This window comes from Montipora foliosa, unplaced genomic scaffold, assembly GCF_036669935.1.
Source record: "Montipora foliosa isolate CH-2021 unplaced genomic scaffold, ASM3666993v2 scaffold_470, whole genome shotgun sequence".
In the NCBI taxonomy this organism is placed as follows: Eukaryota; Metazoa; Cnidaria; class Anthozoa; order Scleractinia; family Acroporidae; genus Montipora; species Montipora foliosa.
Genome location: NW_027179779.1, coordinates 195,001 through 208,443, shown reverse-complemented (window position 1 = coordinate 208,443; position 13,443 = coordinate 195,001). Strand labels below are relative to the sequence as shown.

Sequence of the window (13,443 nt, the reverse complement as noted above, 5' to 3'; positions counted from 1 at the left end):
CAATCGCTGATGACACCACGACGCAAGTTTAGCTCTTAAAATCCTATCGATATTTGAGAATATGTTGTTGGTCAGGAGCTCATCAAAGGGGTCTCTATCTCTGCTATACTTGGCATGGGAGTCTATCCTTTCCCGAGTAGATTTATTTATAGAACGCTTCCCTTGGGAGATTCTTAACGCACACTGTTGTAAAAGCCAATCAAAACAGAGGTATCTCAGCGTCAAGGAAAACATGATACTTTTCGCAGGAAAAACCTGTTCCTAAAAATGAATTTACTGTTATGTTATGTTATTTATTTATTTGAGCAGGTTGAAGTTGTGGCAGCTATTTAGCTGATGTGGACCTGCTGTACCCACCCACCCATATACTCACAGAGGACAGCCACAACACCGCGAACTTCATCCCCTACTCTTCTCGAATAGTGTGTGGGTTCTTTAACGTTAACGTCCCACAGGGAACTAATGAACATGGAAGATGTTTGTAAGACGGGGCCTACGGTTTATAATCCTTATCCGAGAAGACTTGAAAGTCTAACCATTTGCGGATATAATAACAAAGGCAGCACTTTCTCCTCAGTTATTTTAAGACCCTGAGTGTTGGTCCGGCCGGAGTCGAACTCACGACCTCCCGCATGGCAGCCCGGTGCTCAACCAACTGAGCCACACTCGGGAAAGTGTTGACTCAAGGAATTAGTGGAGATAGAGGCTCCCCTTAATGAACTCCTGGTGTTGATCTCTCATTCATTCTGTTCTGGGGGCACCTGTGAATTCTACTTGTTACTCAGTTAATATTGCACACTGCACGGCTGCCATTTGCGCCATAAAGCAGTCTGGCAAAAGTCCCCCGCAAAAATATTGAACATTGCCCCTGAAAAGCCCCAAGGGAAGTGGTTAATTAAGCCCTCCTTCGTATTCAGAATCGAAAGACAAGTAACCCATCAGCACACCTGACTGCAAAATGAAGTAGCATAGGTTATCTTGTCCCCTTCAGAAACTACCACGCTACCCTGGCCGGCAGAGAATTCCTCCAGGATTGGCTTTGTGGAATCCTGGACAATTTTAGCAAACTGTGACTTCCTGAAGATCTCCGGCAAATTTGGCGGCTTAGTTGAGGAATGGCCCTCTCCCATCGACACAACAGTTGTTTCTAAAAAATAACAATCATGTTATTAGTTATATCCTTTGTTTTGAAAAAAAGTTAAAACTAAAATCCGGGTCAAAAGACTTCAGGACACTTGTCAAATTTTGGGCGAAAAGTAGAGAATTTACTGCACAGGCTTCCATCGTTATATGAGCAACGCGTGTTCTTCTTTCGCTGCCCAACAATTTTTGCCAGGATTGTAGTTCATTCTTAAGTTATAACATCCTGGGCATTTTAGCGTGACAGCGAGTAAATATTAAACTGGTTGCACAAAAATAAATTAAATAAGAGAATGTTAAGTTCTGGATTCATAACTGTAAAAGATTACGACTCAGAAAGGTATAAAATCACGAGATCGAAATATTTCGGCTGCATTACTTTGCCTTCATCAGTCGGACGAGTAGTGAGTGGTTGCATAGCAGTCACAAGACGGAAAGCGGTCAAGTGCAACATCTCCTCTACTATCGAAATGAAGATTATCGACAATTCCTAATTTTCTCTGGATTGAGTGTCATTGTCAATTTAGATTACCCTGTCCCAGGACTTCTGGTAGCAGACGAAAACAGAAAAAGTAAAAGCTGCATTCCTGGACAGGATTTAAGCCCGGAGCACCCACTTTAAAAGAACCGTTTTTATCCACTTAACCAGTAAAGAGCAACTGGCTGACAACTGTACCGATTACAAGGGCGTAGCTAGGGAGGGCAGGGGGGGTCCTGGGGTGCCCGTGACCCCCCCTTTGTAAGCCGTTTTTTACTCAAACAACCTACAGTATTCAGGTTGCGAAAACGCGAGTACCCTCTGTTTGACACAGTGTGACCCCCCCTTTGAAAAATCCTGGCTACGCCCATGGATTACTTACCAACTCTACTTAGTATAAATAAAATTATTGTTGAATAGTGGTTAAGTCTAGTGCTTGATTTTAAAATTATTAGCTTTCTCTTGAGGTTTCGTAACCAACATTTTCTCCAGTTTAAGGACGGTGCCTACTAATTAAAGATATTTTTTCTCCGGTGTGTGATTATGCAGGAAATGTAGATCTTAACAAGTGTTATTGAAATCCAAAAAGAAAATTGGGGGTAACCATGAATTTTTGAGAGATAATTAAGCTTCAATTTAAGAAAGAACGCCATACATTGCTTTGTATTTTAAAGCTTTTTACAAATATTATTCATTAATTGTCTTTGAAAAATGCGTGGTTACCCCCAATTTTCTTAGTAAGGATACTAAGGACACTTACTAAGATCTACTTTCTCCGGATAGTTTTAAACTGCGCAAAAATATCCCTGTATTAGTAAGTATCACCGATAGGAAATCCGAGTATCTCGAGATGCGCAGAAGGTATGCGCAATAACAATAGTAGGCACCGTCCTTACACTTGTTTCTTAGCGGGTGATAATACACGTTTACAACCGCATTGGGAAGAAAAAATATTGACATATTAAAAAATAATAATGTCTGGCAGCTAGCGATGTGGTAGTCTAGTGGTTAAGTGAAAGGGTGTTAAATTGAACACTCCCAGGTTCGAGTCCTCCGAGTTCAGGCATTGGGGTTCAGATTTTGGAAACAGATTTAATTTCCCATAATCCCTATCAAGCGCTAAGCGTCCTAAATTGACGATAATTGTACCGACGTAATGACGATAATAGTCAATTTAGGATTAGGATTAGGAATTGTCGATAATCGTCATTTCAGAGGTAGAGTATGGGTTGTCAAGTGATGGGTTCTAACTTGTTTCCATATCTCAGAATGCCCTTGGACGATGAGCGCCTGGGAACTAAAACAGATTTACTTGGCTCCAGATTCCGCTGATTGAGAACGAACGCGGTCTTTAGCTGGTGATGGAGCCTATTTATTCCACAGACATTAAATTATTCGACTTAATATAACTGGTACTTTCAACAGCGGAAGGGAAAAACAATGAGGGATTCAGGAGGGGAGGGGAGACAAGGGTTAGCAGATGGGAGGTAGAGAAAGAAAGGAAAAATAGGGGAGGAGTCAGACTATACCTGAGCTGTTACTTAATCGGTGAGCAGCGTCACATTCGTTTATTACAGCCATGAAAAAGTCTGCTGGATTATTATGTGGTTCACAAACAAAACCTTTGAGCAAAAAATAGAAACGTAATCATGAAGGAAGATATATGCTATCTAAATGTAACGTGCGTGCGGACTATACAAATCACGCATAGCCAAAAATCCTACATTACCCGAAAATGAAAGAAAGAAAGGCTGAGATGGGCTGAAACTTAATATTGTAGGTCAATTAAATCAGAGGGATTCAGCCCGTTTTTACTGAGGTGGTAAGGTGTTCAACTTTAGGTAACAACTTCAAAAGTATGGGCATCGAAATCTTAAAAGCAAGATTTATCCATTGCAGAATGTAGAAAGTTCAGTTTCACAGCGCAATGCCTTTTTTTAGTCTAACTCACTGAAACGTCAATCACAAAATAGCCATATGAAGAACATATGAGGCCGTTGACGGTTGCAAAATTACTTGGGTTAATTGCAAATGTACATAACGCACATAGCCAATCACACGCAAAGCAAATACGGGCAGCTCCGGAAAGGGCACCACAACACCGGGCTCTTCTACTTTCAGAAAGGTGGATGAAAGGCTGAAAGCCACAAAGACCCTGGAGACGAGGTTGCGAGCAAGTTCTTCGATTGCCGCTGATAGGCTCCAATGTGGTGCAAGATTTTTGCGGCAATCACATGGCTCAAGAATACAAAAGCAAAGCAATGGGCGAAATTATATTCCACAATCGGGTGAAAAGCGCATTACGAACTATAATAATCACCTATATCCCCAAAGTACTTCATTGCTTGATTTGCGGGGCCCTGGTACACAAACTCGCCATTGGACAGTAATGAAATAGTGTCAAAGGTCTTAAATATCGAGTAGCGAGGCTGGTGTATGGACATAATCACGGTTTTGCCACGGTGACCGAGCCTATAAAGGATAAAGCGACAGTAAATGACATTGTGAAAACTGATGGGCCATGAAACTTATCCTCAATGACCGACAGTCTACATGGCGCTACAATGGGGGACAAAATTCCAGGTGGCAGTCAACGAAAACGTTTTTTAAATACGGAAAAAATATCGTTTATGTCACTCGAGGAAGAAGAACCTGATTTGCGATAAGAGGGGGTGTTTACCGTTCCCCCCTTCCACCTCCTACAATGTTGTTAAAAGCAAACAGCTATATTGCCAGTTTGGAATGTACTTTTTTTTCTGGGGGGGGGGGGGGGGAGAGGAGGGAGGGAGGGGGTTGTGGTGCATAGATTAATCTGCATGTCGCGAAATGTCCCAAGACGTTTAACCATTAACCATCATTGTAGTTCTTTGTCACCGGTTAGAAATAGGATGGTTAGAAATAGGATGATTAGAGCCTTCGTCATTTATTTGTTCTGAGTAGGACTAACAACGCTCCAAGCAACAGTTTTCAATTACACCTGCAGTGATTACTTGACTGGCAATACTTAAATGAATCTTAACGACCGAAGCCTTGTCCACTCCATTGAATATACCATATCCGTATTTTAAAAGGTATTTGCATTTCAAACGGTTTTCATCAGCGTTAACTGCCGGTTTAGCATAATAAAAGTATTTGTTTTACGTTTGAAAAGGTATTCTTTTATTACGTTAAAACGCTGGAAAACGCCGCGGAAAACGCTGAGGGACAAGGTCAAATTCTGTAGTCAAAGAATTCGACCGCGCTCTTTCACACATTCTCGAGTGGCTGCTCACGCGCTGGAATTTCTTCACAAAGAATTTACTTTAGCGAGGCAGTAAACACCTTCCCTACCCTTGAAGAAGCTGAACAACGGACACAGCTGTGGCTGCGTCCAGCCCAGTGGTTGGCTCATCAAGAAACAAAACAGATGGTGCCAATATAAGTTCCATTCCAATGTTGGTACGTTTGCGTTCACCTCCAGATATTCCTCGAATAAACTCGTTTCCAACCTGGCGGATGAGCAAATAAAATTAATGAATTTACGCACAGATGAGCTCCGTGGATGATTTCCGGTTTTCTCAGTTCCAGAAATTTGCAAGAATATTTTTTCTGATGTGTTTTGTTTGATGTTATTTCTGGACAGCATCAGTAAAGCATTGTTTCTTGGCTATGTTAGGGCCCAAGAAAACGGCTTACCACTTGCCGAAAAATTCTAGAACTCTCAGGAAGACTGGTACAGCGCTTTTGTAGGGTTTTGTTTCTCCTCTAGCCCTTTTCATGAATGGCAATAATTGAAAAGGCTCGGCATAACTTTACAAGCAATCCCCTAATTTTTAAATTTTAAATCATTTCATGCAAAGACAGTTGCCGCTGATTTCATATAGAATTGTGGCTCAGTTGCTTGAGCAGCGGACTTTCGTGCGGAAAATCACGTGCTTAATAGAGGAGACTGCTTAACCCATTCACGCCTCAAACGCCCGAGGACGGCCCCATTGACGAGTAAAATCTGTCAGGTGTCACTCCCAGGGGTCAGTTGGTTAACCCATTCACACCTCAAACGCCCAAGGACACCCCCATTGACGAGTAAACTGGTCTTGCGTTAGACAGACTAAAATCTGTCAAGTGTCACTCCCAGGGGTCAGTGGGTTAACCCATTCACACCTCAAATGCCCTAGGACACCCCCATTGACGAGTAACCTTGTCTTGCGTTAGACAGAGTAAAATCTATTAAGTGTCACTCCCAGCGGTCAGTGGGTTAACCCATTCACACCTCAAACGCCCTAGGACACCCCCCCCCCCCCCCCCATTGACGAGTAAAGTCGTCTGGCGTTAGACAGAGTAAAATATGTCAAGTCTCACTCCCAGGGGTCAATGTGTCAAACCCTAGTTGGACCCAGCGATGCTCATCTTCTTAAAACTAACTGAGGAGAAAGTGCTGCCTTTGTAATTTCATCTGCAAATAGTTAGACTTTCAAGTCTTCTAGTTCTCTGATAAGGACTATAAACCGTGGACCCCGTCTTACAACCCTTCCTGTTAACCAACACTGTGGGACGTAAAAGAACCCAAACACTGGAGACCCTCGATGTTGGTGGTCTAACTCTCAGAGAATTGTAAACCGCCTCGAGACTGATGTGATATGTGCAGTATACAAATGCATTACCATCACCATTAGACTTATCTGTACGTACTTTAGACTCCGCCACATGAAACAAGCCCAAGTCGCTAAGAGTTTCCTCTACTCTCTTTGAACGCTCGCGTTTACTCAGCTTTCTGGAGAGTCTTAAGGATGCAGAGAAATGCAAGTTCTCTCTCACCGTTAAAGTGCCCATCACAACATCATCCTGGAAAATTATAAAAAACTGAATGCATAGAGTGGGGTTCAATTAAGTGTTGAATGAACTTCATTCGTAAGCAAGTGGTTTAGAAAGCACCAAGGACGGTGCCTACTAATTCAAAGGAATATTTGCGCGGTTTATGAGTATCCGGGAAAAGCAAAAAGAAAATTGGGGGAAACCACGCATTTTTCAAAGATGATCAATCAACAATATTAATTATAAAAAGCTTTAAAATACAAGGCAATGTATGGCGTCCTTTTCCAAAATGAAGCTTAATTATCTCTAAAAAATGCATGGTTACCCCCAATCTTCTTTTTGGATACCAAGAGCACTTGCTAAGTTATTGTTTCTCCGCGTGGTTTTTTTTTTTTTTAATTGGATGCGCAGAACGTATGCACAATAATAATAGTAGGCACCGTCCTTAAATTAACCCACTACAATTCTTAAAGAGAAGTACGATCGTCCGGGTGAGTGTAGTCCTGAGGACTGATTAGGGTGACATTGAATGATGTTTAGCTAACCTAAGCGTAACTCATCTTCAGAGTCATGTGATTGGTGTAACGTCAGTAGATGGTATAAACGCTGTGGTCCATGATGTCACTGGTCAACTAAGCCGTTAGCGTTTACGCCTAGAGAACCATGCATAATGAACTATGATTCCATACATAATCGATAACAAGGAAAGAAAAAGCGGACGGACACAAAACCTAAGCAACGTCAGTTTGAGTTTTGCATCGCCTTAAATACAATTGTGCTTCATTTTCCAAATCATATCCAAAGGCAACATCAATCATTGTTCACATGATACGTTTTCTCACGTCAGCTGCACATATTAGTCAACATTACAATCTATCCACCAAAAACACGTCTCCCTTTTGCATGGAAATTCTGTGATCATTTGATGCTAATATGTTCATAATGCGCCGTCTTCCATTAGCAACACAGTATTTTGATGAGACAAAGCGTACAACTACGTAGAATGATTGATGTCACGACTATCTATGCGAAACAACATTGCAGAATTTCATTGCAGTCAGTGGAGGAATTTAAGTATTTCCAGAGTACCCCATAGACCTTATTCATAAATGGCGGTCACATTTATGATTCTTTTGTCCACGCGCAAATTAGCCTACCAAGCCTCATTTTAGAGCAAGAATTCTTTTCAAGTCATTGTACGGTATCGAGGCTTGGTAGGCTAATTTGCACTTTGACAAAAGAATTATAAATTGACCTCCATTTATGAATAAGGTCTATGGAAAAAAGTACAGGGTTAAAAGAAATTTGAATCTATGACCGAACGATTGCGCCGTAAAATGGTTTACGACCGAGAAACCGAGCCATCTAGAAGCTGGTCAAGGCGAGTTTGTATTGACGGTGGGAGATGTACCAAAGCCAAATATTAGAACTGCGTGTATAAAAAGACATCATGTTCCGGTTGTTCAAAAGCCGATTAACACTAATCCCTGATAAAAAAAAATTACCAAAGAGTTTATTTCTCTACTCCCAAATGCTGTTCAACGCTGATATTCGTCAAAACCTTACATTAGAGGAAGTCAATCTTGAAAAACAAAAATAAGCAAAAGAAACTCTCACGGAAAAGTTGAAAACAAGAAACAAAACTTTACGCTAATCCTGGATTAAGTTAATGGGCTTTCAAACAACTGGGCACACAGAGATCTAGCATCACGCTTATATAAAACGGAAAACGGAAAACGTCAGCATACCGTTTCATGTAAAATGTAGTGAAGCTTGTGAGTTAAAGCTTTGTGTGACCCACGGCAACTACCTCAGAATGGACTCCGTTAATCACGAGTTTTAGTTAACAAAAAAGAAGAACTCAGTCTTCATAAACATTGTTTGTTGAAAACGACGCTGCTTTAAATATAAATTCTTACTTGTCAAATTTTGCGAGTTTCGATCACGCTGTTTTGTGAGTCAACAGAGAGTCAACGTGAGTTGAAGAAGAAGAAGAAGAAGAAGAAGAAAGTTAAGGAGTCAATTATGAACGACCTTTAACCATGAAACCATTTTTTTCCTTGTTTGACTTACCGGAAAATGGTTTGGGGATTCTTTTCATTGTTTTCTTCAAACAGCTTGTTATGTATAAGAAAAACGAGAAGAAAACTCCACGTATACGGCAAACGCGAAAATGCCTACTTTAACGCAAAAACCGCAAGCTCCACAAGCGACAACCGGCAAAATCCCGGCAAACGCAAAAAAGGGGCGGAAAAATCATGGTCACGTGGTCATTTTGCCGTGATGCTACATCTCTATCGAAGCAAAGGATATAGAGATTACATCGTGGCAGGCTGAAGCCTGGATTTTATTCAGATTTCAAGCTGATCCACGGCCGGTGGACTCCACGGTGAGTTTACAACGATAACAGAGAGATTTTGAATGGCGTTTTACGTCAAACAGGAAACGACAGACTGGTGCTTGTCAAAAGAGCTTGAAAATTTCATAATTTTATATTCTAACTTGTCTTTCTATTTTGAAAAGTTGATCGATATTTGTAGCTAGCAGAAAAGAAAGTCTCTTTGATTTCAGAAATGTTTGTATTTGAAGTGAAGCCTATGGACGAAAAAGAGAAATGATCCTCGCACGTATCTGGACAATTTTAAGCAAATACTATTTGCAGTACAAAAGATTCTTTCATCGAGTCCTTATTGACCTGCTCTCAACCGTGCGGTTTCATAGCTCAGTTGGTAGAGCATTGCACTGGGGACATTCCATTTATAATCCGAACCCCCCCTATGGATGATTAGATTCCTACTGGTCGGATTTTTGTCGGAACCCTTTGAAAAAACCTTCCCTAATCCTTCACTTTTTTGTCCGTGCCTTTGAAAAAGATTCCTACCAGTGGAATTCTGATGGACCTCATCCATAGGGGGGGGGGGGGGGGATTATAAATGGAATGTCCCCTTGCATCACAGAGGTCATGGCTTCAAATCCAGTTGGAGGCATCTGAATTTTTTTGAGGTGTCTATAATCAGAGACAGATGCTTAAAATAATCCAGATACGATCGAGGAGCATTTCTCTCTTTCTTCTCTTTGATTTTGGTAAAACTCACATTTTGCCGTATAAATCTCTCTAATAAGTTCTGTTTTATTTAAAGACAATTCTAAAGCTGTGTGTGTCTGTGTGTCTGTGTGTTTGTCACTTTGGCTTTCTTCAACCAACCTGTACAACATATCCAGTGATACATTTGAAATTCTCTGGTTGCTTCTGTCCATTAACAAGGACTACACCTGACAGATGTCTTCGATCCTTCCGGCCAGCCAAGATGTCCAGAAGCCTGAAATAGCGTGAAGAAGTCAAGTATGTGAAAAACCAGGAAATAAAAAACAAAGATTGAAGACCCCACAGAAAAAGACAGCTGTTTACAACAGTAAATAATCGGATACCTGAAATCGAACAGTTACATCAGCCAATCATATTAAGTGCACTCAGCTTAATCCACCAATCACAGAATTTATCGCAATAACCATAGCAACAACCACTTAGCCTACCAAACTGGAGATTTTCCAAAATGGACGAATTTGTAACATTAGACAGTGAAAAAGGAATGCATTAATTTTGCTTAGTTTTTTGGGTCTTTGATCATTGATGGAGAAGTCTTAAGATTTTTTCATTATACAAATTAAAAAGATCTCAACATCTTTCATCACTGATCCCTTTTAGTTGATCAAATTCCCTCACCACTGGGTTGCCTTATCAAGAAACCATATTGCTCCTTAAAAAGGGTCTCAGAGTAAAGGGAAAAATATCTAGGACGAAGATAGGACATTTGTCGAAAAACAGGAAGAAAATTAGATATCCTATTATGTTATACATACGTTGTCTTTTCACTTCCTGTTGGTCCAAGTATTGCATTTAATCCAGGTTGCACAAGGCCACTTAAATCATGAAATACAGAAAGAATTTAAATTTATATTAATACCCGTAACCCCTACATCCACTCAAAAACTATGTCGTCTCTAACCCAGTCACTCCTTGGAGTGAGACTTAATAGATTTTACAAATTTCTAGTCTGTAAAGAAACTGTGGTGCTGCGTCAATGGGAGAGTCAAAGAGAAAAATTTGGTTTTATCAAACGTGTTGATAAAGGTTGAATTACCACCATTCGAGCGTTAACCATTTCGAGCGTTAACCTTCGTCAGAGTGAATAGAGGAATTGATAAAACCAAATTTTCATTAATAGATTTTACTCTGTCTGATACCACACAATTTTACTCGTCAATAGTGGGTGGTTTAGGAGTCAATGGGTTAAAGAATAAAAAACTTTATAAAGAGAAGAGTTGGAGCAATTCCACTACTCCATGTTGAATGTTTGTTAAATTTGTTTGGGTCTTCACTATGAAAGTATCTGTTTATCGACTACTTTAACTTAACAATGATCTTGCTTGCTTCAATTTAACAAATCGAAAGTGGTTCAGCGTTGTCTGTACTCTTATCGACAATGATATTCGTCATCACAATGGTCAAAATGTTGTGGACTCACGAGGCACAGCTGAGTGAGTCCAGAACAAATTTTAACCACTGTGATGACAAATATCATTGTCGATAAGAGTACAGACAACGCTGAACCACTTTCGATTTGTTTTTTACCACAATATTCAACACAAAAGAAAGTTTTTATTTCAGAGCGTGAGCAAAATCATGACGCAAAGAAAGAGCAAGCGTTGTCTATAACTTTCTTGCAATATGATTGGTTTATTCCCCAAATGGGCGTTCCTGATTGGCTATTACATTGCGTGACAAATTGATACGAGCATGACGCATACAGCATTGTCTAGACTCTTATTGACAATGGTAAATAAACCTATCAGATTGCAAAATTACAAGCAATTGTGGTAAAATCCTTTATTTTCTTCAAAATAACATTCAAATGATGTTACAATAGCACAACCCTCACCTGAGATTTTTGATAATTCCTCTCTCTTTCTTCATTCCTTTCTCCTTGGTGGTGACTGAGTAACAAATGTTGTGATAGGAGATTACTGTTGTACTTCCAAATTGGCTTGAATCTGTCGAAAATGACCGGCTTAGTGGTGAAGGGCCATTTGGTTTGGTGTCATACACTGGAACATCATGTGTTCTGTGGTTTTCCAAAGTAGGATGTTCTGTTCCTAACAGTGGTGTCTTTTTATTACTTGATATCTCTTGGTCCATCTAATAACACTGTACGCTGCGGAAGTACTCTGGTATCACTTTAGAATCTAAAATAGATGGGAGACATCAATGTTGCCTTTAAAATCCATTCTCAGGTTGAATCCAGTTTTACCTTGAAAAAGTAGGTTAAATTGGTGATCCTCATTTAACCTACCAAGGTTGAATATGCACTAGGATGAATTGAAGAAACTTTTTTCTGGAGCCTAAATTAAGCCTAGAAGGAAATTAGGGTCAGTTTTGGTTATTATACATGTACGTGGATATCAATTGACTTATTATGCAAAAGTAAAATAATGAAAAGAGGTTGAGCATATTCGTCATTGTAGTGTAGTGGTGAAGACACAGGACTATAGATCTGAAGGGTCTGAAATCAGGAACCAGTAAGTGCATAGTACACTTCTTTGTTCCCTTACTACATTGTAATGTTGAAAGTGAATAGGTAATTGTATGAATAAAGAAACCAATAAGATGATATGAAACATTAACAAGATGTGTTGAAATGCATACGACAGAGTTTGAGGGAAGATATCTATAGATGTTTTCTGTCCTTTTTGGGGGGTTCATACATGTAGTTGCTAACTATTCAACCTAAGTAAAATGAAGATCACCAATTTAACCTTGTAGGTGAAAATGGATTCAAACTGAGACCACTGTCACATTAAAGAACTATCAAATTATTATCCTATATAGTTCTCTTTGTAATGACAAGGCCAGGTCTCACAGAGAATAAATATGATTCAGCTAAACAAACTGTATCTTGGTGTCACCCCTGCAAAATACAATGTAAGCCTGACAACCACATTTCTGACTAGACGTCAAAGCCTTATGCTTTCTTTGAAGGAAATTTTAAGAATTAATACATGTAGTTTCACACTAAAGACTTTGCCATACAACACACGTCTCTTCGAACATTGACCTCTTTGGTTTGGGACCCAAACCAATATGCCAAACTTACAATGGTTCAGAGAACTGTCTGTGTTCCTCATTTTGAACTAAACTACTAATGGCGGCAAAACACTGGAGTACAATAACTTTCCTTTATCTTCTGCAACACATGGCTGTTACAATGCATACATTGTTTGGCTAGCCTTGATCGGGTTTTAGTTTAAATGGAGGCAAGCATTTTGATACAGTCATTGGATATTACATGGCGGCATGGGAGACTATCCTTTCCTACATTTTTACATTTTCACAAGTCAAGAGCTAGCTTAATATTGGAGAAAAAGTACAACAAGTAGCGTAAAAAAGGTTGCTGTTATTCATTGTGGTGAAGTACAATAATAATAAAGTTTTCTTGTTTGTCTTACAATGTGGTCACTTGTGATGTAGATTGCGACGTTTCAACTACATATATACTGCTAGTCTTCAGCAGGTGATGAGGTCAACTGGTTACGCGTCACCTTTTAAGCAGGATGCTCCACTGTGATTGGTTAATTTTCAGCAGCTGTGATTGGAGTATTTTGATCCTTGCTGTTTTGGTGTGTTGCTCCTTCGGCAGTCTGCTGTCGTACAGTTCTCCTGTGGTTGTGCTTCTTGATCATGGGCATCCATGCTTCCGGAATTTCTATTCCACTATCCCTGTTGATGTTGTTAGGGTGAAGTCTTATGTGAATTGCCTCTTTGACCCTGTACCAATGAGGATCACGATCAATAAACTCTACTTCATTCCCGCTTTGGAACGAAGTAAAGCGAAGATCAAAATGCACCAATCATAGCTGCTGAAAACCAACCAATCACAGCAGAGCATCCTGCTTAAAAAATGAAGCGTAACCAGTCGACTTCATCGCCTCATGAAGACTAGCAGTATGCAGTCGAAACGTCACGATCTACATCACAA

The 13,443-nt window shown here is 40.0% G+C and overlaps 1 protein-coding gene across 1 annotated transcript in view; it reads right to left on the bottom strand.

Moving 5' to 3' along the window:
- The window catches only part of LOC137989717 (broad substrate specificity ATP-binding cassette transporter ABCG2-like), a 34,571-nt gene that overhangs the window by 13,199 nt on the left and 7,929 nt on the right, over nucleotides 1-13,443 (bottom strand). Inside the window, exons 2-9 of the mRNA XM_068835384.1 lie at nucleotides 11,350-11,653; nucleotides 10,271-10,330; nucleotides 9,615-9,729; nucleotides 6,287-6,439; nucleotides 4,949-5,106; nucleotides 3,939-4,090; nucleotides 3,148-3,240; nucleotides 948-1,147 (exon numbers count right to left, since the gene is read on the bottom strand). Of these exons, the coding sequence (XP_068691485.1) occupies nucleotides 948-1,147; nucleotides 3,148-3,240; nucleotides 3,939-4,090; nucleotides 4,949-5,106; nucleotides 6,287-6,439; nucleotides 9,615-9,729; nucleotides 10,271-10,330; nucleotides 11,350-11,606 (1,188 nt within the window). The 5' untranslated portion in view covers nucleotides 11,607-11,653. The remainder of the gene's footprint in view (nucleotides 1-947; nucleotides 1,148-3,147; nucleotides 3,241-3,938; nucleotides 4,091-4,948; nucleotides 5,107-6,286; nucleotides 6,440-9,614; nucleotides 9,730-10,270; nucleotides 10,331-11,349; nucleotides 11,654-13,443) is intronic.